General features: G+C 43.9%; 1 protein-coding gene across 1 annotated transcript in view; it reads right to left on the reverse strand.

Moving 5' to 3' along the window:
- The window catches only part of TLR7 (toll like receptor 7), a 39,223-nt gene extending 26,476 nt beyond the window's left edge, over window positions 1-12,747 (reverse strand). Inside the window, 1 exon segment of the mRNA XM_073669100.1 lies at window positions 12,697-12,747. Coding sequence (XP_073525201.1) covers window positions 12,697-12,747 — 51 coding nt within the window.
- Between the last annotated feature and the right edge of the window lie 14,600 nt (window positions 12,748-27,347).

Here is a 27,347-nt window from a genome sequence, read left to right on the forward strand (position 1 = left end):
ACACCTGTGGCACAGTTACCCAATATTAAAAGCTGGAGTGACAAGATGAGTTGTGAGTTGGCGCTAATGAGTGAAACCAATGGGCTATCTGCATAGAGGGACACCGCGGCTGAGTAACCGTGACACATTTGGAGAACAAGACAGGCAGGATGTCGTGAGCCAGTGAGCAAGATCTGGACGACGCCAGTCAATGCCTGGCATCTAGGCTACACCGGTTAAGACTAGAGACCCAGCCCTTATCCATCATGGCCCGATAGTTGACCGTCGCAGGTCAAACAACAAAGAATGAGTGCAGGCTTGCATCCAGAAGTGGACATCCGCTGAGGTGATACGGAAGTGCGAGTGAACCGGGCCATTACTTCCGATGCTGACGTACAGTACAGGGTTTGGTCCAAGGTTGTGCAGCAGAAGGGATAGGGTCCGGCCAGTGTGAGCAGGGCCGGCTCCAGGTTTTTGTGGGCCCTGAGCGAAAGAGTCTCAGTGGGCCCCTTTAACACATACCACGATTCATGATGCACAGATACCGCAGAAAAATATATATATAGTACAATGTCGAAGATTTCACTTCTTACATTACATGAGCGATATCTATTGTAAATTCTACAATAGCTCAGAAACCGGCGAATTCTCTCAACGCACAGTGCAGTCCGGACAGTATAGTCCTCCATACAGTATTATGGGCCCCATATATTGCTCCATGCAGAATACTGGTCCCCATATAACGCTCCATACAGGATACTGGTCCCCATATAACGCTCCATACAGGATACTGGTCCCCATATAATGCTCCATACAGGATACTGGTCCCCATAAAAAGCTCCATACAGGATACTGGTCCCTATATAATGCTCCATATAGGATACTGGCCCGTTTATAATGCTCCATACAGAATACTGCCCCCACATAATGCCCTATGCAGGATGTCACCCCCCCCCTTACAATGCCCCATGCAGGATGTCACCCCTCCCCCCCATATAATGCCCCATGCAGGATGTCACCTCTCTCCCCCATATAATGCCTCATGCAGGATGTCACCCCCCCATATAATGCCCCATGCAGGATGTCACCTCTCCCCCATGTAATGCCCCATGCAGGATGTCACCTCTCACCCCACATATAATACCCTATGCAGGATGCCACCTCTCCTCCCATATAATGCCCCATGCAGGATGTCACCTCCCCCCCATATAATGCCCCATGCAGGATGTCACCTCTCCAACCATATAATGCCCCATGCAGGATGTCACCTCCCCCCATTAATAATCCCCCATGCAAGATGTCACTTGTTCCCTCCCCATATAATGCCCCATGCAGGATGTCACTTGTTCTCCCCCCATATAATGCTCCATGCAGGATGTCACTTGTTCTCCCCCATATAATGCCCCATGCAGGATGTCACTTGCCCCCCCCCCACCATATTATGCCCTATGCCTCCATACATATAAAAAAAAATTCAAATACTCACCTCACTGCTCACCCGCGCCGGCGTCTTTCCGCTCTGCGCTGCCTGTGATGGCTCAGGAGAGAGCGCGGCGTAAAGACTGACCTAAGACGTCACAGTGCAGTAGCCGTGTAAGAGACCGGAGCTGCTGCGGAGGTACGGGGAGAGGTAAGTATTGTGCCTGGGCCCTGAGCAAGCAGGGGGGAGCGGGCGCTGACACCGGCACCGCACCGCTCACGGGTCCCATAGCGCGCCGGGATGCCCGACGGTGAGTGGGCCCCCCCACCTGCTCAGGTCCCCGGCACTTGTCCGGGTGCTGTGAGTGTGAAGAGGGCCCATGGAGCATTACTTGACTTGGTCAGGAGGACTTGTGGCCTAGCGGGAAATACTGGTGACCCCCGTTAGTGCTTATCACTTAAGTGAAAACGTGCTGAAGAGACATTCTCGTGTCTCCTTATAGTTGTGAACCATAAATAGACGGATAGGGTAGAGAATCCATACTGCAAATGTCAAAGTGTTTTTTCATTGTCTTTCATGCAAATATTGTATTACTTAATACCCTATATTTGAATAATTGACTCCTTGCAAAATCAATCCTTTCATTTCCGTGTTAAGAGAATGTATAGTTTAGTTGGTTATTTTCATCTTGTCCTTGTTTGCGTGTTGCATCCTAGAAACCTGTTTACACATGCAAAAAGATTACAGTACTGACATAAATAGTGACTTACAGGTGAAGTTCTTTTTGATAAGAGTCGTTCACTTTTCCCGCCTTTTCCATCTGGTTCAGACTACCATGACTTCTCCAGCAATAACTCATCTGTAGAGTTTACAACAAAGATATTTGATTTCTCACATTTCCAGCATCATCCTCATCTATTCCCAGCCTACATGAAATATTCATCCTGCTGATACCCCAATGCTGAGCCGCTGCTGCCGTATTTTTCCCTATAATTGGACCTGCAGTGTGGCATGCTTCTCTTACTGCCCCACATAATAATGCCTCCTCTGTGCCTTTTAAATGCTAATACTGCCCAATAGAAAATAGTTCTCTGAGTGTCCTAGAAAGTAATAGTGTTCACATTTTGCCCCTAGAAAATAATAATGCCTCCTATGTGGCCCTTTGACAGTTATAATTCCATGAGTGCACTCTATAATGTAATGATGCTTTTAAAGAACCCAATTAGCATTTAATGTTCTCCCGAGTGCCCCTAAAAATTAATAATGTCCACTAATGCTCCAATAGTCTCATATACACAGTATGATGTCCCCCACAGCTTTTTATACACACTATTATGTCACAGCTTCCCTATATATAGCATGAGGTCCCCACAGCTCCCTATATACAGTATGATGGTCTCCACCATTCCCCTATATACAGTATGATGTCTCAAAGCTCCCAAAACACAGTATGATGTCTCACAACTCCCTGTATAAAGTATGATGACTCTATAGCTCTCTATATTCAGTATGATGTCCCACAGCCACCTATATACAGTATGATATACCACACAGCTCCTTATGTACAGTATAATGTTCCCACAGTTCCCTATATACAGTAGGATTGCACACACAGGTCCCTATATACAGTACAAGCCAACCACCCCCTCCATGAATTGGTAGGTTTGTGAGTGGTTGTTTCATCAGTTTTTTGCACCTGTGCTGCCCCCGTCTTTATCATGGGAGGGTCCTGCATCCTGCTAGTGCACTGCTAATCTGACCTGGTTTTGGTAAGGCTATTTCCCCTATATACAGTATGATGCCCTCACACCTCCCCTATATACAGTATGGTGCCCCAACATCCCACTGTATACACTGTATGATCCCCATAGTCCCATATACAAAATATAATGGCCAGCACAGCTCCTTATATACAGTATGGAGTCCTTACAGCTCTCTACATACAGTATAATGTATTTACAGCCACCTATGTACAGAATAATGTCCCACACAGCCCCCTACACTCTATAATGGCCCCCTACAGTCCCGTTTACATAGCATAATGGCCCCCACAGCCCACTATATACAGTACGGTTGCCCCACACAGCTCCCTATGGGCCCCCTCAGCCTCCTATACACAGTATGTTACAAACAGTCCCATATATACAGTATAATGGCCCCCTCTGTTTCCTATTTACAGTATATTGTCCACACCGCTCCCTATATACAGTATCATGTAATGGCCCCCACAGCTCCTTATATACAGTATGAAGCCCCCACAGCTTCCTATATACAGAATGCAGCCCTTACAGCTCCCCTATATAGAGCCCTACCACTCCCCTATATACAATATGATGTCACCACAGCTCCCTCTATACAGTATTATGCCACAATAGCCCTCTATATACAATATGATTGCCCCACAGCTCCTTATATACAATATGATGGCCCCAACAGCCATCTATATACAGTATGATGTCACCACAGTCCCCTATATATAGTATGATATACCCCACAGCCATGTACACTGCATTCCAAATTATTGTGCAAATTGGATTTAAGAGCCACAAACATGTAATTTTTTGGTTTTCAAATAAAGTCATGGATGGTATTGTCTCAGTCTCTTTGTATCACTGAAATCAATCTCAAACACCTGCGATAATTAATTTGACAGGTGAGCCCAATTAAGCCCTTCAGCCCCGAGCCTGTTTTCACCTCCGGACCAGGCCAAAGTTTAAAATTCTGACCAGTGTCACTTTATGTGGTGATAACTCTGGAGCGTTTCAACATGTCCCAGTGATTCTGAGATGATTTTTTTTTGTGACATGTACTTCATATTAGTGGTAAATTTTGGTCAATATGATTTGCATTTATTTATGAAAATCTGGAAAATTTGACAAAAAATTTTAAAACTTTTTTCGTGATATATTGTACTTTATGTTAGTGGTAAATTTAGGCTGATATTTTTTGTGTTTATTTGTGAAAATATCAGAATTTTGGCAAAAATTTAGAAAATTTCGTTATTTTCAAACTTTCAATTTTTATATCCTTAAACAAGTTAGTCAAGCTGTACAAAATAATTGATAAATAACATTTCCCTATTGTCTACTTTACATCAGCATCATTTTTCAAACATTTTTTTTTTATTAAGAAGTTAGAAGGGTTAAACGTTTATCAACAATTTCTCAATTTTCCAACAAAATTTATAAAACCATTTATTTTAGGGACCACATCACGTTTGAAGTGATATTGAAGGGCCTATATGACAGAAAATATCCAAAAGTGACACCATTTTAAAAACTTCACCCCTCAAAATGTTTGAAACCACATTCAAGTAGTTTATTAACCCTTTAGGCACTTCACATGAATTAAAGCAATATACACTGCTCAAAAAAATAAAGGGAACACTCAAATAACACATCCTAGATCTGAATGAATGAAATATTCTCATTGAATACTTTGTTCTGTACAAAGTTGAATGTGCTGACAACAAAATCACACAAAAATCATCAATGGAAATCAAATGTATTAACTAATGGAGGCCTAGATTTGGAGTCACCCCCTAAATTAAAGTGGAAAAACACACTACAGGCTGATCCAACTTTGATGTAATGTCCTTAAAACAAGTCAAAATGAGGCTCAGTATTGTGTGTGGCCTCCATGTGCATGTATGACCTCCCTACAACGCCTGGGCATGCTCCTGATGAGGTTGCGGATGGTCTCCTGTGGGATCTCCTCCCAGACCTGGACTAAAGCATCCGCCAACTTCTGGACAGTCTGTGGGGCAAGGTGACATTGGTGGATGGAGCGAGACATGATGTCCCAGATGTGCTCAATTGGATTCAGGTCTGGGGAACGGGCGGGCCAGTCCATAGCTTCAATGCCTTCATCTTGCAGGAACTGCTAACACACTCCAGCCACATGAGGTCTGGCATTGTCCTGCATTAGAAGGAACCCAGGGCCAACCGCACCAGCATATAGTCTCACAAGGGGTCTGAGGATCTCATCTCGGTACCTAATGGCAGTCAGGCTACCACTGGCGAGCACATGGAGGGCTGTGCGGCCCTCCAAAGAAATGCCACCCCACACCATTACTGACCCACTGCCAAACCGGTCATGCTGAAGGATGTTGCAGGCAACAGATCGCTCTCCATGGCGTCTCCAGACTCTGTCATATGTGCCCAGTGTGAACCTGCTTTCATCTGTGAAGAGCACAGGGCGCCAGTGGCAACTTTGCCAATCCTGGTGTTCTGTTGCAAATGCCAAGCGTCCTGTATGGTGTTGGGCTGTGAGCACAACCCCCATCTGTGGACGTCGGGCCCTCATACCACCCTCATGGAGTCGGTTTTTAACCGTTTGTGCAGACACATGCACATTTGTGGCCTGCTGGAGGTCATTTTGCAGGTCTCCGGCAGTGCTCCTCCTGTTCCTCCTTGCACAAAGGTGGAGGTAGCAGTCCTGCTGCTGGGTTGTTGCCCTCCTATGGCCCCCCTCCACGTCTCCTGATGTACTGGCCTGTCTCCTGGTAGCGCCTCCAGCCTCTGGACACTGCGCTGACAGACACGGCAAACCTTCTTGCCACAGCTCGCATTGATGTGCCATCCTGGATGAGGTGCACTACCTGAGCAACTTCTGTGGATTGTAGAGTCTGTCTCATGCTACCACGAGTGTGAAAGCACAACCAACATTTAAAAGTGATCAAAACATCAGCCAGAAAGCATTGGTACTGAGATGTGGTCTGTGGTCCCCATCTGCAGAACCACTTCTTTATTGAGTGTGTCTTGATAATTGCCAATAATTTCCATCTATTGTCTATTCCATTTGCACAACAGCATGTGAAATTGATTGTGAATCAGTGTTGCTTCCTAAGTGGACAGTTTGATTTCACAGAAGTTTGATGTACTTGGAGTTATATTCTGTTGTTTAAGTGTTCCCTTTACTTTTTGAGCAGAGTAGAAGAAAAAGATGAACATTTTAATTTTTCCCACCAGAATGTTCATTTAGCCTCAAATTTTGCAATTTTACAAGGATAACTGGAGAAATTGAACCATACAATTTGTTGTGCAATTTCTGAGTGCGTACGCCATTACCCCAAATGTAGATGAAAACTACTGTTTGGATTCGCGGCATGGCTTGGAACGGAAAGAGCGCCTTTAAACTTTTGGAGCGCAAAATTGGCAGTAATAGATAGCGGTCGCCATGTTACATAGTAACATAGTTTGTAAAGCCGTATAAAGACTTGCGTCCATCAAGTTCGACCTGTTAGTTCTGTAATTGCTAAAGTTGATCCAGAGGAGGGCAAAAACCCCAAATGATTTAGCCAATCTTCACCTGAGGAAAAATTCTCTCCCGACTCTGAAACCAGCAGTCAGAATAAATCCCTGTATCAACCTATTATTTTATTTTATTTTTAAGTATACGCTGAAATCTGCCTGGTATCTAGAAATGCATCCAGTCCCCGCTTGAACTGGTGTAGTGAATCCGACATTACCGTCTCCTCACTCAGTGAATTCCATATTCTCACTGCTCTTACCGTAAAGAACCCCTTCCTATGCTGGTGCTGAAACCTTTTCTCTTCCAGTCTTAGTGAGTGCCCTCTTGTTACCGTAATATCCCTCCTTTTGAACAAATCCCAGGCAAGATCTCTATACTGTCCCCTAACATATCTGTACACATTTATTATGTCCCCCCTCAACCTTCTCTTTTCCAGGCTGAATAGTCCTAGTTTTGCCAACCTCTCTGGCTATTGTAGTCCTTCCATTCCCTTTATTAATTTTGTTTCCCTCCTTTGTACCTTTTCAAGCTCATTTATATCCTTTCTATATATTGGGGCCCATAACTGAGCACAGTATTCCAAGTGTGGTCTGACCAGTGCTTTGTACAGTGGAAGAACAATGTTCTCATCCTTTGCAGCTATACCTCTTCTGATACATCCCATTACCCTGTTTGCCCTTACAGCAGCGGCCTGACTTTGGGCACTCCAATTTAGTTTGCTATCAATCAAGATGCCCAAGTCCTTCTCCATCTCCGAATTCCCCAATGATTTCCCATTCAGTGAGTACTGGTGACTTCCATTTTTCCTTCCCATATGTATGACCTTACATTTCTCCTCGTTAAACCTCATTTGCCATTTAATGCTCCACCTACCCAGCTTATCCAAGTCCCTCTGTAGGTCTGCACTGTCCTCTTTTGTATTAATTGTTTTACATAACTTTGTGTCATCTGCAAATATTGATATTTTACTATTTATCCCGTTGACTATGTCGTTAATAAAGATATTAAATAACATGGGGCCTAGTACAGACCCCTGTGGTACCCCACTAGTGACGCTTACCCAATCTGAGTATATTCCATTTATAACCACCCTCTGCCTTCTATCCTTTAGCCAGTTAGCTACCCACTTGCAGACATTTTCCCCCAGCCCCATCATTCTCATTTTGTATACCAACCTATTATGTGGCACGCTATCGAACGCTTTTGAGAAGTCGAGATACACGACATCCACTGGTTCCCCCTGATCTACTCGAGAGCTAACCTCCTCGTAGAAGTCAATCAGGTTTGTTTGGCAGGAGCGATTCCTCATGAATCCATGTTGGTTTGGGATTAAAAGATTATTAGCATCAAGATGCTCCGTAATTGCCTCTTTAATGAAGCTTTCAAAAATTTTGCCCAGAACGGACGTCAGACTCACCGGCCGATAGTTTCCGGCGTCACTTTTCGCTCCCTTTTTGAATATTGGCACTACATTCGCCTGTCGCCAATCAAGTGGTACAGACCCAGTCTCAACAGAGTCCTTAAATATAAGATATAACGGTCTGTCTATCACATTACTTCGTTCCCTTAGTACCCATGGGTGTATGCCATCAGGTCCTGGTGATTTGTTTATTTTAATGCTACTGAGGTGTTTCTGTACCCCAACTTGGGTTAGATTTGTCATACTTAGTGGAGGATTAAGTTTGTCACTTCTCATTTCTCCTGTTAGTTCGATTTCCTTTGTGAAAGTTGTCGAAAAAAAATTATTTAATAGATTAGCTTTATCCTCATCTTTCTCTATGATTTTGCCTTCCTCACTTTTTATCGGTCCAATATTATCCGATTTAATCCTTTTACTATTTATATACGTAAAGAACAGTTTGGGATTTGATCTACTTTCCCTAGCAATACGTCTCTCTGTTTCCTCCTTTGCTATTTTTATTTGTTTTTTACAGGTTCTCGTTTTTTCCTTGTAACACATTAGTGCCTCCTTACTGTTTTCCTGTTTTAATCTCTTGAATGCCTCTTTTTTGCTATTTAACGCCCCTTTTACGTTCTTGTTCAACCATATTGGTTTCCTCTTATTTCTGGCCCTTTTATTCCCATACGGTATATACCTCTCGCACTGAGTATTCAGAATTCTTTTGAAGGTTTCCCATTTACTATTCGTATTCCTTTGATTAAGAACTTTGTCCCAGTCAATAAGTTGAAGGCTTTCTTTCAGCTGATCAAACTTCGCCCTCCTAAAGTTTAATGTTTTTGTTGTTCCCTTATTGATAACCCTACTGAAGGGCATTTTGAAGTCTATAATATTATGGTCGCTATTACCTAGGTGCCCCCCTATCTGTACCTCAGTTATTCTATCAGGCCTATTAGTCAATATTAAGTCCAACACGGCCTTCCCTCTCGTTGGTTCCTGCACTAGTTGGGAGAGATAATTATCCTTAATATTTGTCAAGAACCTTTTTCCTTTCTGAGATCTACAGGTTTCTGTTTCCCAGTCAATATCCGGGTAGTTGAAATCCCCCATTACAATCACTTCATTATGTTTTGCTACTTTGTCTATTTGTCCTAATAGCAGATTCTCATTCTCCTCTGTTATATTTGGTGGCTTATAGCAGACCTCCAGTAATATTTTATTATTATTTTTAGTTCCCTCTATCTCTACCCACATGGACTCAACCCCCTCTTCTCCCTCTCCTATATCTTCCCTTAGTCTGGGTTTTAGACATGACTTTACATATAAGCAGACTCCTCCGCCTTTCCCCTGTTTCCGGTCCCTTCTAAATAAACTATAATCTAATAAATTTACCGCCCAGTCGTAGCTATCATCTAGCCAAGTCTCTGTTATACCTACAATGTCATACCTCTCCTCCGATATAAGCGCCTGCAGCTCGTCCGCCTTATTGGTCAGGCTTCTTGCGTTGGTCAGCATGCAAGATAAAACTTTGGGGTTATTTAGCATCCTATTCTTCTCTAACAATCTAACTGTACTATCCCCACCCCCCTCTCCTCCCTCATTATATTCACTTCTCCCCTTCCCCCTTGCTTGCCTCACATCCCACCTATTTCCTTGGTTTCCCCCCCCGTCTCTAGTTTAAAAACTCCTCCAACCTATTAGCCATCTTCTTCCCCAGCACCGCTGCACCCTCCCCATTGAGGTGCAGCCCGTCCCTACGGTAGAGCCTGTAGCCGACCGCGAAGTCGGCCCAGTTCTCCATGAACCCAAACCCTTCTGCCTTGCACCAACTCTTTAGCCACTTATTCACCTCCCTAACTTCCCGTTGGCGCTCCTGTGTGGCTCGCGGGATTGGTAGTATTTCTGAGAAAACTACCTTGGAGGTCCTTGCCCTAAGCTTCCTACCTAGGTCCCTGAAATCATTTTTAAGGACCCTCCATCTACCACTCACTTTGTCATTGGTGCCGATGTGGACCATGACCGCTGGGTCTTCGCCAGCCCCACCCAGTAACCTGTCAACCCGATCCGCGATGTGCCGGACTCGAGCGCCAGGGAGGCAGCACACCGTTCGGCGATCCCAGTCTTTGTGACAGATTGCCCTGTCTGTCCCCCTAATAATAGAGTCACCCCCTACCAGAACCTGTCTTGCCTGCCCTACACTTCCCCCCTCCCCCTCATTACTGGAGCATACACTCCCCCGGCGGTCAGAGGATCTGTCGTGCTCCAATAATGCCGGTTCTGAACCAGCCTTCCTATACTTCTTCCCTCTATCCCTCCTAACTGTTATCCAGCTCCCTGCCTGTTCAGCCTGCACTTCCCCTCTATGCTCCACCCCCAGTATTGACCCATTGAGTGTCTGCTCGGTGAGCAGCAAACTCCGTTCCATGTTGTCAATGCTCCTCAGTACCGCTATCTGAGCACTTAGATCCAGAATTTGGGCTTCCAAGTGCACGATATGCTCACATCTCTCGCAGCAGTATGGATCCTCGAGCGGTCAAAATGGACGTCATTCTAAATATGGGGATACAGTCAGTATATATATACAAGTACAAAACACAATTATTTATATATGTGTATGGACGGGGATCAATTAGGGATGTGCAAGTGTATCAATTAGATATCAGCGGGGGATCAGTAAGTATCAAGTGTGGACGGGGGAATCAGATAAGTAGGTCAGGTGGATTAATTAAGCAAAAAGTAAAGTAAAGAAAGAATGATATACAGTCAGCAATTCAGTCCTAAGTCCTCCCTTCCAAACTCCCTGAATCCAAAGTCACTGAAAAACAAGTCACACACTTACTTTCGTTCGCACTTACGCTCCGGACACTCGCAAACTAAGAGATTTAAAGAGTTTTTTTTTTTTTCTTCCTTTTCCAGCAATGTACCCTTCACCTCAATGCACTTCCAAAGGTTGGAAATGTACTTCAATGCACTTCCAAATGTTGCGTTTTCAGAGTCCTTGATGTGCTTAAACAGTGGAAACCCGCTACAAGCAGTGACCCCAATTTGGAAACTACACCCCTCAAAGAATTTGTCTAGAGGGGTGCTGAGCACCTTGAACCCACAGGTGTGTCACAGAATTTTATTAGGTTGAGCTATGAAAATAAAAAAAAAAAATCATAGTTTTCCCACAAAAATGTTGCTTTTGACCAAAATTGTTCATTTTCACAAAGGTAACAGGAGAAATAGGACCATACAATTTGTTGTGCAATTTCTCCCGAGTACACTGATACAACATATGTGGTGAAAACCTACTGTTTGGGTGCATGGCAGGGCTTGGAAGGTAAGGAGGGCCATTAGACTTTTGGAGCACAAAATTTGCTGGAGTAGATAGTGGACGCCATGTCGTGTTTTCAGAGCCCCTGATGTAATGTCACATTGGCAGAGCCCCTGATGAGCTAGAACAACAGAACCCTCTATATGTGACTCCATTTTACAAACTGCACCCTTCAGTGAATACATGTAGTGATGCAGTGAGGATATTGACACCACAGGTGTTTCACACAATTTTATACCATTGGGTGATGAAGAACTAATAATGACGAGCATTGCAATGCATTATACCTGTCAGTTTTACACGGACAGCAGCCTCTTAGACCATGCTCCGGACATGCTCCCTATATACATTATGATGTCATCCATAGCTCCACTATATACAGTATGATGCCCTCTCGGCCCCCTATTTACAGTATGATGTCACCCACAGCTCATTATATACATTATGATGCCCCAGTAGACCTTATTTACAGTATGATGCCCTCCCACAGCTTATATACAATATAATGGCCCCACAGCTCTCTATATGCAGTATGATGGACCCCACAACCCTCCATATTCAGTATAATGTCTTCATGTTCTCATAAAAAGTACTGATATATACTATAAAAAAATGAAAATAAGTACTATATACTCACCTAATCCTGAATCTGCCAGCACAGTCATCATCCATCTGCTGTGTATGACGATATAAGTATAAGTGGAGGTCGCTTGAGTGGGTCTATCCATGTGCGTGGGCCCAGGGCGATCATCCCCTCTGCTCCACTACTCCTGTGAGACCTCTTGGGGATGTGAGCCCAGAACAATTTTCCAGATTGACCCACCCAACAACGGCCCTACATATATACCACCATATTTCCCTGTGTAGTGAGGACACTAGAAAACAAGCTGCTTTAACTGCTATCATTCGATGCTGTAGCTAAGCACACTGAGCAGCAGCATCACATCAGCCTTACAGCTGTTGACTGGCGGCATGGCAAGCATTAGTCAGCAGTTACTGTCAAAAGTGTGCGTCATGTGAGCAGTGATGAAATGAGCGGAGAACTCAAATTCTCTCTGATTTGGTGAACCAGCAGAGACTTTAACAATCAGTTTTCCATTAGAATACAGACTCATTCGGTTATTGCTATCTCCTCACCCCCTTGTGAGCAGCTAATTTTTGCCTTACTAGTGGATGTACTCTTAGTTTATAAAAATTAGCCTCTTTGTTCCCCTCTGTGGTGGTAATCCTCAACGGCCATAACAATGTTTGTACTTTCTCTTGTTGGTTGATCTCCTTTAACCTTAACCAGGACAAACTACACTGACATCAGTACAGGCTGGTGCTTACCTCTTTGATTCTCTGGCATTCTCTATAGCCTTTGGGAATCTCATCAAACATATTGAGTACTATGCTCCTTCACTTTTCAGTAGCTGGAATGAAGACACTTTCTCTGCTGGGCTTCACAGTTCTCCTTCTGCCAAGCCATCCGTTTGCAGGTGTCTGACCTTTACTAGCTAGAAACAGCTACACTGTGTGCACAACTATTAGGCAAATTGTATTTTTGATGATTAAATTTTATTATTGAACAACTACAGTACTGTTGGTCAATCCAATAGGTTAAAAAAAAACCCTGAATATTTAAGAAAGTAAAAGGGAGGTTTTGTCTTTCTTTGGAGAACATCTATAGTATGTGTGCATATTAATTGAAGAACTATTAATGTACAGAATTATTATGCAACCGAATGAAAAAGGTAAATTTTTCCATCTCCATTGTTTATTTTCATCTGAAATGAGAATAATAACCAAACAACTCAAAATGTACAAAAATACATTTCTAACATTTAAAAAAAAGTTAACTCTATAGCCATCAGTCTTTAATAATCACAATTCTTTCATCTTTAAGGCTCTTACTGGTTTACCAAGTAGTGGAGTACTTCAGTGCATGCAACAGAGCATTGTCTTGCATAAAAATCATGGTTTTCTTGAAAGATGCAGACATTTTTCTGTACCACTGCTTGAAGAAAATGCCTTCTAAAAATTGGCTGTAGGTTTGGGAGTTTATTTTGAGTCCATCTTCAACCTGAAAAGGTCCAACTAGCTCAGTTTTAACAATACTAGCCCATAGCAGTAACCCACCAACAACTTGCTGGGGTTTGATTTGAAGTGAAGGTCTGTGTCCGTTACCGATTCAGCCACGGGCCCATCCATCTGATCCATTAAGAGTCACTCTCACCTCTTCAGTCCATAAAACCTCTTGAAAAATTTGTCTTCAGATATTTTTTGGCCCAGTCTTGACATATCAACTCATGTGTCTTGTTCAGAGGTGGTCGGGTTACAGCCTTCCTTACCTCGGCCATGTCTCTAAGCACTGAACACCACACCATGTACTACTGGGCACTCCACTAAGATTGATGTTTTGGAATATGACAGCACTGGAGGATAATGAGTCCCTGGTAGCTTCAGGTTTGATTCTTCTCAAATGTTTAGCAGTTAATGTGTATCTTTTTTCTTAACATGTTTTTTATGACCCATTGACTATTTGCAACAAAACTTTTGATGGTTCTGATGATCACACCCCATTATCTTAGCAATTTCAAGAGTAATTCTTCCATCTGTAAGACTTTTACCAATTTTAAAATTTTCGGTCTGTTAAATCTCCTTTTTTGCTTATTTTACCTGAAGAAAACAAGCTGCCTAATCGTTCTGCACATCTTCATAAAGGGTGTGGATATCGTTCAGCCACACCCTCCCTCATTACACAGACACTCGTCACCTGATCTGCTTCATCCAATAAGCTTTCAAGGTTATACAGCTTGAAGTTGGAAAATCTGCATAAAAATGATGAATTTAGTCCAAATACTCACTTGCCTAATAATTGTACACACGGTGTAGTGTAGCTTTTACACTTTCTAAAGAGTTCTGGAGCATGGGCTTGCATTCAAATTAAAGTGAGAAGCCATTTTAAATGTATACATTGGCAAATATGTACGTACACAATACTATTTGTACTATGTGTTATTTTTATTAAATGTATATGTTACCTATGAACAAGTGATGTAATTTGTGTGTATTTAACATGTTGCATGGATCTCCCATGGGGCCTTAAGAACGTGCATGAACATTAAACTGCTGTACGCCACATCAGAACGCCACTCTTCCATGGAATTTTTATTACTTTTGAAACTGAAGGCCCTAAATTAATACATAGCGTATCACAGAATATTTCTTCAAGCCATTTCCGGGCATTACAGCATACCCACCGATGAACTGTTCTCAATTCCGGAGGAGGCTGGATGTATACAGTTGTAGAGCTGAATGGCACAGCTCCATCAATTGTTTAGCATTTGCTCTGGAGCATTATAAATCAGCTCCCATTAGTTTCATTTAAATAGAAGCTGATCTTCAGTACTTGGGAGCTGCCAATTAGCAATTGATAGAGCTCTGCCATTCAGCACCGCAAATGTTTACATTCGGATGCCACCAGAGCCGAGAACAGCTGATCAGTGATGGTAATGGATGTCTCTTCTGATCAAACACTCACAAATCTGATATTGATGAACATCAATATTTTATTTTAACACCCTTTAAAGAGAACCTGTCAGCACAATTTTGTAATGTAAAGACTTGTCTGTAATGGCGTTATAATACCGATTAAATTTATAACTTTGGTGAAGAAATCCGCTTTTTTGTTCTTCTTTAATCACCATTTGAAGTTTTTGGCTAATTAGATTTCAGCACACAGGGGCCGGACTGTGCACTGGGTCTTCTCTCGGTCTGTGCTTCCCCAGCTTCTATGCTTGCCTCTGGTCTTGTTGAAAAAAAAAATGTGAACCTTACATTTTTAATGTGTATAGCAATATTGGAGGTCATATATTCATTAATCGCAGTATGCTGATGCATGGTGTATGTATATGTTTATATACTGGCCACATAGTGCATTTGTTTATCTGTACATTACTTATTACTAAAGATGTGCTAATCCTTTTTTTTTTTTTTTTTTGCTTTTCTACATTTGTCTTGTTGCATTTGTTGACTTTTTGAGGTAAATTCTTCAAAATGGCATAAATGGTTGATGAATTTTGTGCAAAATCAAAAACAATCTTTAGTTTTGTTTTCTACCTATTTTGCAAATTTTTAGAGCTAAAAAGTCGCATGTTCAACTTTAATGGCGCAAAATTGTGCAAAAAAAGGGCACACGCAGTCCCGGCGGTCACATGACCAGTGTGTCCTGATAGCGCCTCCCACGATGTCATTGCCTCACTCCTATCATACTGACTAGACAGAAATGAAACAAAAGATACGGCCCAGTGGTTAGGTCATCACACATCGATCCAATTAAATCACAATAGGGTTTCTTGCATCATCTGTTGCTATTTGTCCACGGCACACCACGTAGGGGAAAATCTGTGTATACCTATAGTGTGAGCCATATACAGGTGAATCTCACCAAATCAGAATATCATCAAAAAGTGAAACTCATTATATAGAGCCATTACAAACAGAGTGATCTATTTCAAGTGTTTATTTCTGTTAATGTTGATGATTTTGTCTTACAGCCAATGAAAACACAAAAGTCATTATCTCAGTAAATTAAAATAATTACAAAAAACACCTGCAAAGATTTCCTAAGCGTTTAAGAAGGTCCCTTAGTCTGTTTCAGTAGGCTCCACAATCATGGGGAAGACTGCTGACTTGACAGATGTCTAGACGGCAGTCATTGACACTAAGTAAATTCAAAGTACATTTTGCATTTCATTTGGAATTCAAGATCTCAGAGTCTGGGGGAAGAGTGGAGAGGCACACAATCCAAGCTGCTTGAGGTCTAGTGTGAAGTTTCCACAATCAGTGATGGTTTGGGGAGCCATGTCATCTGCTTGCATAGGTTCACTGTGTTTTATCAAGACCAAAGTCAGCGCAGCCGTCTACCAGGAAATTTTAGAGCACTTCATGCTTCCCTCTGCCGACAAGCTTTTTGGAGATGGAAATTTCATTCTCCAGCAGGACTTGGCACCTGTCCACACTGCCGAAAGTACCAATACCTGGTTTAAAAACAACAGTATCACTGTGCTTGATTGGCCAGTAAACTCCCCTGACCGTAACCCCATAGTGAATCTATGGGGTATTGTCAAGAAGAAGATGAGAGACACCAGACCCAACAATGCAGACGAGCTGAAGGCTGCTATCAAAGCAACCTGGGCTTCCATAACACCTCAGCAGTGCCATAGGCAGATCGCCTCCATGCCACGCCACATTGATGCAGTAATTGATGCAAAAGGAGCCCCGACCAAGTATATTGAGTGCATTTACTGAACATACATTTCAGTAGGCCAACATTTCGGATTTTAAAAACATTTTTCTAGCTGTTGTTAAAAAGTATTCTAATTTACCGGGATAAACTTGTGTTTTCATTGGCTGCAAGCCATAATATGTTGATGATTAACAGAAATAAACACTTGAAATAGATTACTCTGCTTGTAATCACTATATAATATATGGCGTTTCACTTTTTGTATTGAAGAACTGAAATAAATTAACTTTTTGATGATATTCTAATTCAGTAGGATGCACTTGTATATAATGGTATCAGTGTTACAATGTCAATAACAAGGAGAGGTAAAGCGGAAGGAAAAAAGGAAGAAAAGGATAATAGATATAGAAATAGAAACAAAAGAATAGAAATGAGAAAATAATGAGAAAAAAAAGGAAAAAATTAAAATATAAAATGAAAAAAAAAATACAAATATTAAAAAATATATAAAAAAATAAAAATAAAATAAATCAATGAAAAAGAGAAGAGGAGGAAAAGGGAAGGGCACGAGGGGAGGAAGGGAAGAGAAAAGGAAGAGGGAGGAGGGAAGAAAAAGGTTCAGTCATTACACCCTACGACATAAAGAAACAAATGCCAGCTATGTAATCAAGCTGGCATCTGCAGCATGTGGAGGGAGCTGAGCTCAGCTCATGAGCCCCCCCAACACCCTGCAGACCCATTTCCAAAATGTTGATTCGTGTCCTATAGTTTATAATGTGAAACCAGGTGTTAAAAATAAATAAGTATCCACTAAAATTCAATGCAATGATTTAAGGGAATCTGTTATGTCCCCAAATGCTATTATCTCACAGGTATGGGGATAATCTGCAGTTTAATATCATTCTAAAGCTGTGCGACCAATGCACTGAAAGCCTGGCTGCTGGGAGGAAATGAACTTTATTCTTCCAGGCAGCCTCGAGCTTTCAGATATAGAGGAGCACCTTCAGTCACCTCTGAATATACTGTGAGAGTCGGCTGTAAACCATGCCTCTGACTGACAGCCGGCTCAGCAGTGCATAAGTGCTGAGTCGGCTTTTAGTCACAGGGCCTGCTTACAGCAGACGCTCACTGTATACTGAGTGGTGACCAGCCGCGTCTCTATGACTGAAAAATGGAGGCTGCTGAGAGGAATAAAGTTAATTTATTCCCGGCAGCAGGACTTTTAGTGTTGCGGCCGCACAGCTTTAGGTCTTATTCACATATCAGTATTTTTGCATCAGAATTTCATCAGTAATTGTATGCCAAAACCAGGAGAAAAAAATAATGACATGTGAATGAGGATTTAGAATACTTAACAGCAGATTAAGGCCATACCTGCAGTTTAATAGCATTTGGGTATATGACCGATTCCCTTTAAGAGCTTATAAAGTCTGAAACACATAACTAGTGAACCCCTGTCTCTTGTTTGATAGATTTGAATTCATACTTTAATTGTCAAGTGAAAACAACTTTGGTTATAAGAGAAATGCTCTTTTCATAAATATTTGCAGTTTTGATGTCAGTATATCAGCTATCAAATAAATAGAACTTGTTTCATAGAACAGTGACCATTTAAATAAAGCCAGAAGATTTAATCTTCTGACATTGATACTATATTTCTTTCTTGTACCATCCTACACTGCTGTGCAGCGGAGCAATGATGCATGCGTGAGAGGTACATTTATTTTTTTTTCTAAATGGAAGAAAGTATGAGACAGCAAGATTATACTCAGTCTGCACAGTAGTAATTTATAATAAAAGCATACAAGTCCTTCAAGTGACTGTTCAGCATAAGCTGTTGTGCATATACGAGGAATAAGCCTTAGTTACTTACCGGTAATGGGATTTTTCGGAGCCCATGACAGCACCACGAGAGAGAGGATCCGCCCATCAAGGACAGGAAACCTACAGGTTAAAAAGGGCGGCCCTCTCTTCCCGCCTCAGTTTAGTTAACAGAGCATGAGAGTACCGCCAAGGTTAGTTATAACAAAACATAATCACATTAAGTACATTACTTTTCATCAACTTCCCGCAAGGGTGCATAAAAAGAAATCAACTCTACGGGAGTGCACAACACCAGTGAAGGGAGGGAATATAAAGGTGCCGTCATGGGCTCCGAAAAATCCCGTTACCGGTAAGTAACTAAGGCTTTATTCGGTCTCCTATGACAGCACCACGAGAGAATTACAGAGACAAAGGAAATTAGGGAGGGACCACAGCTTGAAGCACCCTTCTCCCGAAAGTGAGATCTGCAGAGCCACCCAGATCCAATCTATAGTGCCTATAGAAAGTAGAGGGAGAAGACCAAGTGGCAGCCTTACAAATTTCCTCAATGGAATGCCCAGGAGGTTGATACTGCTCTGGTAGAATGCGTCCTCAACCCCTCTGGTATCTCTTTGTCCCCCGAGGAGTATGCGAGGGAAATGGCCTCCTTGATCCATCTAGCGATTGTAGCCTTTGAGGCCTTACAACCCTTTCTAGCCCCCCGATAGCATATAAATAGGGACTTATCCTTTCTAAACCCACGTGATACTTCTAAGTACTTTAGTACGCACCTCCTAACGTCCAAAGTGTGAAGCCTCTCCTCCTTTTGATTTTTTTGGGGGGAAGCAAAAAGTCGGGAGAACTATCTCCTGGGTTCTATGGAATCGAGTGGTCACTTTAGGAAGAAAGGCTGGATCAGGTTTTAATATAATTCTATCGTCCAGAATTTGCGTAAATGGAGGGCATATTGAAAGGGCCTGTAGGTCACTGACTCTCCTGGCTGAAGTTAGGGCTACCAACAGGACCGTCTTTAGGAAAATAATTTTGGGGGATACCAAATCTAGTGGCTCAAAAGGAGGACTAATCAAGGCATCTAAGACAAAATTCAAATCCCAGGGAGACATCTTTACTTTGGTAATGGGTCTACACCTAAAGGAAGCTTTTATAAAACGGGCTATCCAATAGTTATCTGCAATATTGGAAGAAAATAAAGCTCCCAACGCCGACACCTGTACTTTCAAGGTACTGGTAGTGAGACCCAATTCTAAGCCCCGCTGCAGAAATTCCAGAATTTTCCCAATAGGGGGCCCCTCCTCCATCTTAACTTCTGCAAAGGACAGAAACTTTCTCCAGGTCCTGGCATAAATACGGGTGGTAACAGGTTTTCTGCTAGCCAGGAGAGTATTCACTACATTTGCGGGGAATCCTTTGTTGGTCAATAACACCCTCTCAAATTCCACACCGTCAAATGTAGACTCGAAGCTGGAGGATGGGAAAGTGGCCCTTGAGTGAGGTGGTCCGGAATCTCCGGAAGAACCCAGGGATCCGATATGGACATCTTCCGGAGACAAGGGAACCACGGTCTTTTGGGCCAAAAGGGGCATATGAGTATCACTCTGGCCCGGTCTGCCCTGATCTTTCTTATCACTGCTGGGAGCAGGATTATGGGAGGGAAGGCATATGCCAGAGGGAAACTCCAGGGAACCATGAAGGCGTCTACTGCCAGGGGTCCCCCTCTGGGGTCTAAGGAACAAAAATTTACCACTTTCCGATTGGCCCTTGTTGCGAATAAGTCCACAGTCGGAAGGCCCCACATTTCTACGATTCTGGAGAATATTTGCGTATTTAGGGACCACTATCCCTCTTTTACAGAAGTATGGCTGAGGAAATCCGCTGTGATGTTTTCCTTCCCTTTTAGATGAGTAGCCGAAAGAGAGGGACAATGATCTTCGGCTTTCTGCAGAAGTGTGTTCGCTACCCTCATCAAGTCTCTTGAGCGGGTTCCCCCTTGGTGGTTTATGTAAGCTACCGTGACTTGATTGTCCGAGAGTATACGGACATGCTGGCCTTGTAAATATATAAGGAACTCGTTCAACGCATGCTTGACCGGGTTCCCTGCACTAATTTCCCTTCAAAGTGAGCTCCCCAACCTGCAGCACTTGCATCAGTGGTCAAGACTGCAGTTGGACTACATTCCCAGGGAACCCCTTTAGCACGATTGTCTTGTCCTAACCACCAACGAAGGGACCGTATGGCACGAGGACCTAGAGTAAACTCACGGTCTAGATGCCCCTCTAAAGCTGCATTATTGTACAACACATCTCACTGAAAAGCTCTTGAATGTAATTGTGACCAACGAACCGCGGGAAAAGTGGAGGTGAAGGTTCCCAATAGTGACATGGCCTTACGGAGTGACATAGAAGGTTTATGTATACACTGTGCTACCAACCCCCAGATTCTATCAATTTTTTCTTCTGGAAGATAACATAGCTGTTTCCTAGAATCTAATACGACCCCCAGATATTGTTGTACCTTGAGTGGAGATAGTCTAGACTTTTCTAAATTTAGAAACCACCCCAAGCTCTTTAAGACCGACATGGTCTCCCGTAGGTGGGACTCGCACTGAACAAACGAGTTCCCCACTATCAGGAGATCATCCAGGTAAGGGATAATTAGAATGTCCCTTTCTCTTACATGGGCCATAACTTCTGCCATTACTTTAGTAAAAACTCGCGGGGCTATAGCTAAACCGAAGGGGAGTGCAGTGTATTGAAAGTGTTTAACCACCCCGTCAATTTCAATGGCCAGCCTCAAGTATTTCTGATAGTCACTATGAATTGGGATATGGTAATACGCATCTTTGAGATCGAGCACTACCATATAACAGTGGGGAAAAAGTAACTTTATTACGGATTTTAAAGACTCCATTTTAAAGGTAAGTATTTTAAGGAAATTATTCAGGGATTTCAGATTTATGATTGTCGTGAGACTTCCATCCGGTTTCGGAACCAAGAAGAGCGGGGAGTAGAAACAGAGACCCTTTTCAGCCTTCGGAACCTCAATCAGGACGTGTTTTCTTACTAGGGCTTGTATTTCCGAAACGAGGGTAGCCTGGCGTTCTGGGGAAGAACTGGAGGGAACAACCATGAATCTTTTGTGAGGCAATGCTTTAAATTGAAATTTAAGACCATACTTAATCAGGCTTAAAATCCAATTGCTATGAGAAATCTGTTCCCAAGCTGGGACAAATGATGACAATCTCCCTCCCACCTGGGCTGATTGTGTATCCCCCGGCTTCTGCTCAATTTTTGGAGACGGACCAAAGAGTAGACCTCTACCTTTTCGACCCCTTTCGTCAGACTTGTCTTGCTCCCTGAAATATCTTTTCCGGAAAAATTTCCACTTCCGGAACGATCTCTTAAAGGAGGGTAGAGGTACTGATGGAAACCACTTCTTAGGGTCCCCAGCTTTCTCCAGTAAGTCATCCATGGTCTGACCAAAGAGGTATTCCCCTTCGCACGGGATTGTGCACAGTCTGGATTTAGTCTGTAAATCCCCTGGCCAGCATTTAATCCACAAGGCCCGCCGAGCCGCATTTGACAGTGCTGCTGATTTTGCTGCCAACCTTACTGAGTCCGCAGATGCATCAGCAAGAAAGGCTGCCGCCCCCTGAACCAGTGGAAGGGAAGAAATAATGTCTTTCCTAGAAGCCCCATCCTTCAACTGACTGTTTAGTTGTTCAAGCCAAACCATCAGGGCTCTGGACGTGCAGGTAGCTGCTACTGTTGGCCTCAGTGCTCCCGCAGCTGTCTCCCATGCCCCTTTCAAGAAAGTATCAGCTCGTCTGTCCAGGGGGTCTCTCAATGCACCCATATCATCGAACGGGAGGGAAGTTCTTCTCGCTGCTTTGGTAACAGAAACATCCAGTTTGGGTGCTTTTAACCAGGAGGAACACATAGCATCCTCAAATGGATATCTCCTTTTAAAGGATGGAGGAACACTACCCTTCTTGTCAGGCTTTCTCCACTCCTTATCAATGAGGTCTTTCACCTTTGAGTTCACCGGAAAGCCCCTTCTTTTCTTTAGTCCCAGACCACCAAACATAACATCCTCAGCTGACTTCTCTGCCCTCGTGTCCACTATCCCCATTGTAGATCGGACAGCTTTTACTAGAGCATCAACCTCCTTCAGGGGTAAGCACTGTCTATCTGGCTCACTGTCAGAAGAACAGAAGGCGGAGGAGGAGGCGACCGATAGTTCAGAGTCTGAACCCGGCTGGGTTTCTTGAGGAATATGCCCAGACTCTGAATCCTGCAAGGCTTTGCCTATTTCTTCCCTTATTAAAGTTCTTAGGCCTAGGGAAAAATCTGGGGTTTCCTCCGACATCATCTTGCTAATACAAAGCTGGCATAACTTCTTGGTATATGAATCAGGGAGTGGACAGCTACATAAGGCACATTCTCTGTGTTTGGATTTTGAGGAACATTTCTTGCTCTAAAAAAAAGTTATAGATAGAAAGAAGGAGGAAACATTAGCAGAACATTCACAAAGATTCCACTCACCCCACAGAACCTTCGGTACCGTAGAAGCAGAAGAATCCAACATGCTTGGCGAGTCACGCCGCACCGGACCGTCCTTCCTGCTCTTAGTGGTAGCATTTCTAGCTGAACGACCAGACCCTAGCCGGGAATGACGCTGCGCCACTAGTTGTGAGGGCTCCCCAGAGGGCTGCTCCTGCAGCAGATGTTGTTGCCTAGGTGACAGCTCTTGTGAATCTCCCATAGCTTACCCTGTAATAATGGGCTGGGAAGCACCTCTGTATGTTACCAGACCCTTTATATACTGGCCATACAGGTACCATGTGTGGGTGTGTGTTTCCTTTTTTTTTTTTTTTTTTTACCCAGGAGGGTGTTACCTGCTCCTTGGTCTTTCTCCCCAGGTGGCCTCCACCCGTTCATCGCCCCAGGTGGGCTCCTCGCCGCCAGGTCCTTTCACCCGGCGTTCTGCTGTTTGCGCGCACTTCCTGGATGCGCGCGCTCTGGCCCCTTCCGGTGACGTCACAGGGACTTCCTGCCTGGCGCACCGGAAGTCACGTCACTAGGCCGCGCCTGTCACGTGTCCCGCCGGCGCGACCTGTATCTCCTGCGATTGTAGCAGGGGGAAGGAAGCCCGCTAGCGGCCCCACACCTGGCGGACATCTACCTCCCCGTGAGGCGATGTCGCGCCTGCCGCAACACTCACGGAGGCGCCCCACTGAGCCCTACTGTGGTGTCTCCAGAGGACCGGCTCCAACCACATGCTGTGGCCCTCTCTGGGACAGGAGTCCAACTTCTGCAGATAAACCTGCGAGGTCTCCCATCATGGACAGGAAACCTAAACTGAGGCGGGAAGAGAGGGCCGTCCTTTTTAACCTGTAGGTTTCCTGTCCTTGATGGGCGGATCCTCTCTCTCGTGGTGCTGTCATGGGAGACCGAATAAACACTATTTCTGGCCATTAATTTGTAATCTGCATTTTTCACGAGGCTCTTTCTAATGTCAGTTGTGTTAATCGCTGGAGACGAACTCTATCCAAGGGCATAACTATCGCGTTCACAGAATCAGGGGGCCCATTGATGTAATTTTCAGCTGAATGTGTAACCACGGATGCAGATGAAATGTATAAACGTGCAGAGAGCCACCAGCTCCCTGCAGTGCAATTGCTATTCAAGCCGCCAGCCAATCAGTGGCTAGCACTGGATGTCGGTGTGCCCGTCGGTGGTGGACTGTGATGTTTGTTATATGCCCCTTTCCCCCATACTTTGGCTATGGAACAGGAATAGGACGCTGCTTGACATGTGAGCGTGGACCAGTAAGAAGAATCATTTATTTTCATTTCTAAATGTGTTTGACTTAAGCGCCAGGATGGGGAACATTATTACAAGAAGGGGCCCAGGATAGGGGACATTATTACAGGAAGGGGCACATTATTACAGGATAGGGGACAGGCCTGGGAACATTAAATAAAGGGGCCAGGACATGATAGGCCAGTGCCATTATTATAGGAGTCAGGATGGGGACATTATTACAGGTAGGGGCCATGACAAGGGACATTATTACAGGGGCCTGTACAGCTGAAGAACATGCACCTGGGCCTATAGGACTCTTAGTTATGCCATATGCCAGCGTTACCTGCGGTGGTGGTAAAGTGCGATTGCAGGGCCCTCCAGGAACGCGGCGGTGGTGGTAACTGTGGCATCAGCAAAGGTGAGCGGCCGGGACCGGCAACTGTGCCTGGCCGGTACTGGGGCCGGTGTCATGCTGTGAGCGGCGTGCGGCCTGCGCAGGTTTCCGGTGTGCGAAGCCATCTTCCTAGAGCTGTGATTTGCAGGAAAATGGCTGCCCGAGCCGGCGCATGCGCGGCCATTTTCCCCAGCCAGAGGCCTCCGCACAGGAACTGGCCAGGCTAATGGCCTCAGCCAGACACAGGCCCCGGCACGGCACAGGCTCCACAGCATCTGACCTCTTTTGCTGCAGCCACCAACTTCCTGAGGGACTCTGCCTCTTGTGACCCTCGCTTCACTGCCCCCCAGGTAAGATACTGTACCTATTCAGACTATAAGATGGACCCCGACCTTATAAAAAATATTTTTTTTCTATTTTCCACCCCAAAATTTGGGGTGCGTCTTAAGGTCCGGTGCGTCTTATAGTCCGAAAAATAAGGTAGGTGAAAGAAAACAGTACACTTCTCTGATCAGTGACTATGAGGCTGTGGTTGGTGCTACCCAAAAAGTAGATCAACAGATTAAGAAACTGACAGACTTCCATGGATGAAAGGCTTATGACTGAGTGTATATATTGGTCACTAATTATTTTTTTGAATGTCAAACCTATTTTTGCACATTCAATAATTTGATTATTCTCACTTTAATAGTTGAAAATTTATATGGGAAAATCCACATTTTGCATTTGGTTGCCCAATAATTATGCACACAGACATTCTAATAAGAACATAAAACTTCACTTTCTTAAATATTCAGGCTTCTTAACCTTTGTAATTGACCAACAGAGCTGTAATTGTTCAATAATATAATTAATCAAAAATACAAAATTGGCTAATAATTCTGTGCACAGCGTCTATAGGCAATAGGTGTAGCCTGATCTCCCATTCAACTTACAAACCTATCTTTCAATACAGATTTTACTATATTTTCTGTAATAAAATTATATTCTCTATTTATTAGAGTCTCTTTAGTTTCAAGGATGAAAGATCCTAGTTACTTACCGGTAACGGGATTTTACAGAGCCCATGACAGCACCACCTGAGAGAGGGTATCCGCCCACCAAGGACAGGAACCTACTGAATAAAAAGGCGGTACCTCTCCTCCGCATCAGTTTTGTTTCAGAGCATGAGAGGGCCTCCGAAGACGGGTTAATACATAACCACCACCTCAACATATGTACTAAACACCTTAAAAAAGTGCACACCACAGTGATAAAGGGGAGGGAATTAATAGGGTGCTGTCATGGGCTCTGTAAAATCCCGTTACCGGTAAGTAACTAGGATCTTTTCCCCTTCTCCCATGACAGCACCACCTGAGAGATTTATAGAGATCAAATACCAGAGGGAGGGATCACCGCTTGCAACACCCTTCTACCAAAGGACAGATCAGTAGAAGAGGAAAGGTCAAGATGGTAATGTTTGTAAAATGTAGCGGGGGATGACCAAGTTGCCGCCTTACATATAATGTCGATGGGCACATCCGCCTTCTCAGCCCAGGAAGCAGCTACCGCTCTGGTGGAATGGGCCTTCAGGTTCTCAGGAACCGGCAGATTGCTAGAAGAGTAGGCTAAGGTAATAGTATCCCTGACCCATCTAGCTATGGTCCCCCTTGTAACCTTAAGTCCTTTCCTAGCCCCCTGAAAGGATATAAATAAAGCGTCACTCTTTCTCCAGGCTTTTGTCACTTCCAAATACTGGACTAACACCCTTTTAACATCTAAGGTGTGAAGCTTATGTTCCTCAGAATCCCTAGGATTAGGATAGAAGGAAGGGAGAGTGATTACTTGCGTCCTATGGAACTTGGAGGCTACCTTTGGAAGATAGGCCGGGTCTGGTCTTAAGATTACTCTATCCATACATACTTGAGTGAATGGATGGTTAACGGATAGTGCGTGTAAGTCACTGACTCTACGAGCTGATGTCAGGGCCACCAATAGCGCAGTCTTTAAAGTTAAGATTTTTTCTGAAACCTTCTCTAAGGGCTCGAAGGGAGGTTTGGTTAATGCTTCCAGAACTAAATTAAGGTCCCAAGGAGGCATTCTTGGAACAGGAATAGGTCTGGATCTATGACAGGCTTTAATAAATCTAATGATCCATCTATTTGCTGCCAAGTCATAATTATACAGTGCCCCCAGAGCCGATACCTGTACCTTAAGAGTACTGGTGGCTAGTCCCATGTTTAACCCCTTCTGGAGGAATTCTAGTATGGCCTCAATAGGAATCCTCCCTTTGGCAGACTGACCCGAGGTAGACAAGAACTTAGCCCAGGTTCTACCATAGATTCTAGTTGTTATCGGCTTTCTACTTGCTAGAAGGGTAGTAACAAGATCCGGAGAAAACCCCCTTTGCGTCAATAGCGACCTCTCAAAATCCAAGCCGTCAAATGCAGGCCCGCTCTTTGGGGATGACAGACTGGGCCCTGCCTGAGGAGATCCGGGATGTCCGGAAGAACCCATGGATCTGCTTGGGACATTCTCTTCATCCAAGTGAAACATGGTCTCTTGGGCCAGAACGGGGCGATCAATATAACCCTCGCCCGTTCCTCTCGGATCTTCCTCAGGATAGTAGGGATCAGTACTAAAGGGGGAAAGGCATAAGCTAGAGTGAAATCCTACTGAATCTGCAGCGCGTCCACCGCAAACGCCCCCTCTTTTGGATTTAGGGAGCAAAAGGTTTCGGTCTTCCGAT

The sequence above is a fragment of the Phyllobates terribilis genome, unplaced genomic scaffold (assembly GCF_046119375.1).
Source record: "Phyllobates terribilis strain yellow unplaced genomic scaffold, ASM4611937v1 Scaffold_2__4_contigs__length_985480577, whole genome shotgun sequence".
NCBI lineage: Eukaryota > Metazoa > Chordata > Amphibia > Anura > Dendrobatidae > Phyllobates > Phyllobates terribilis.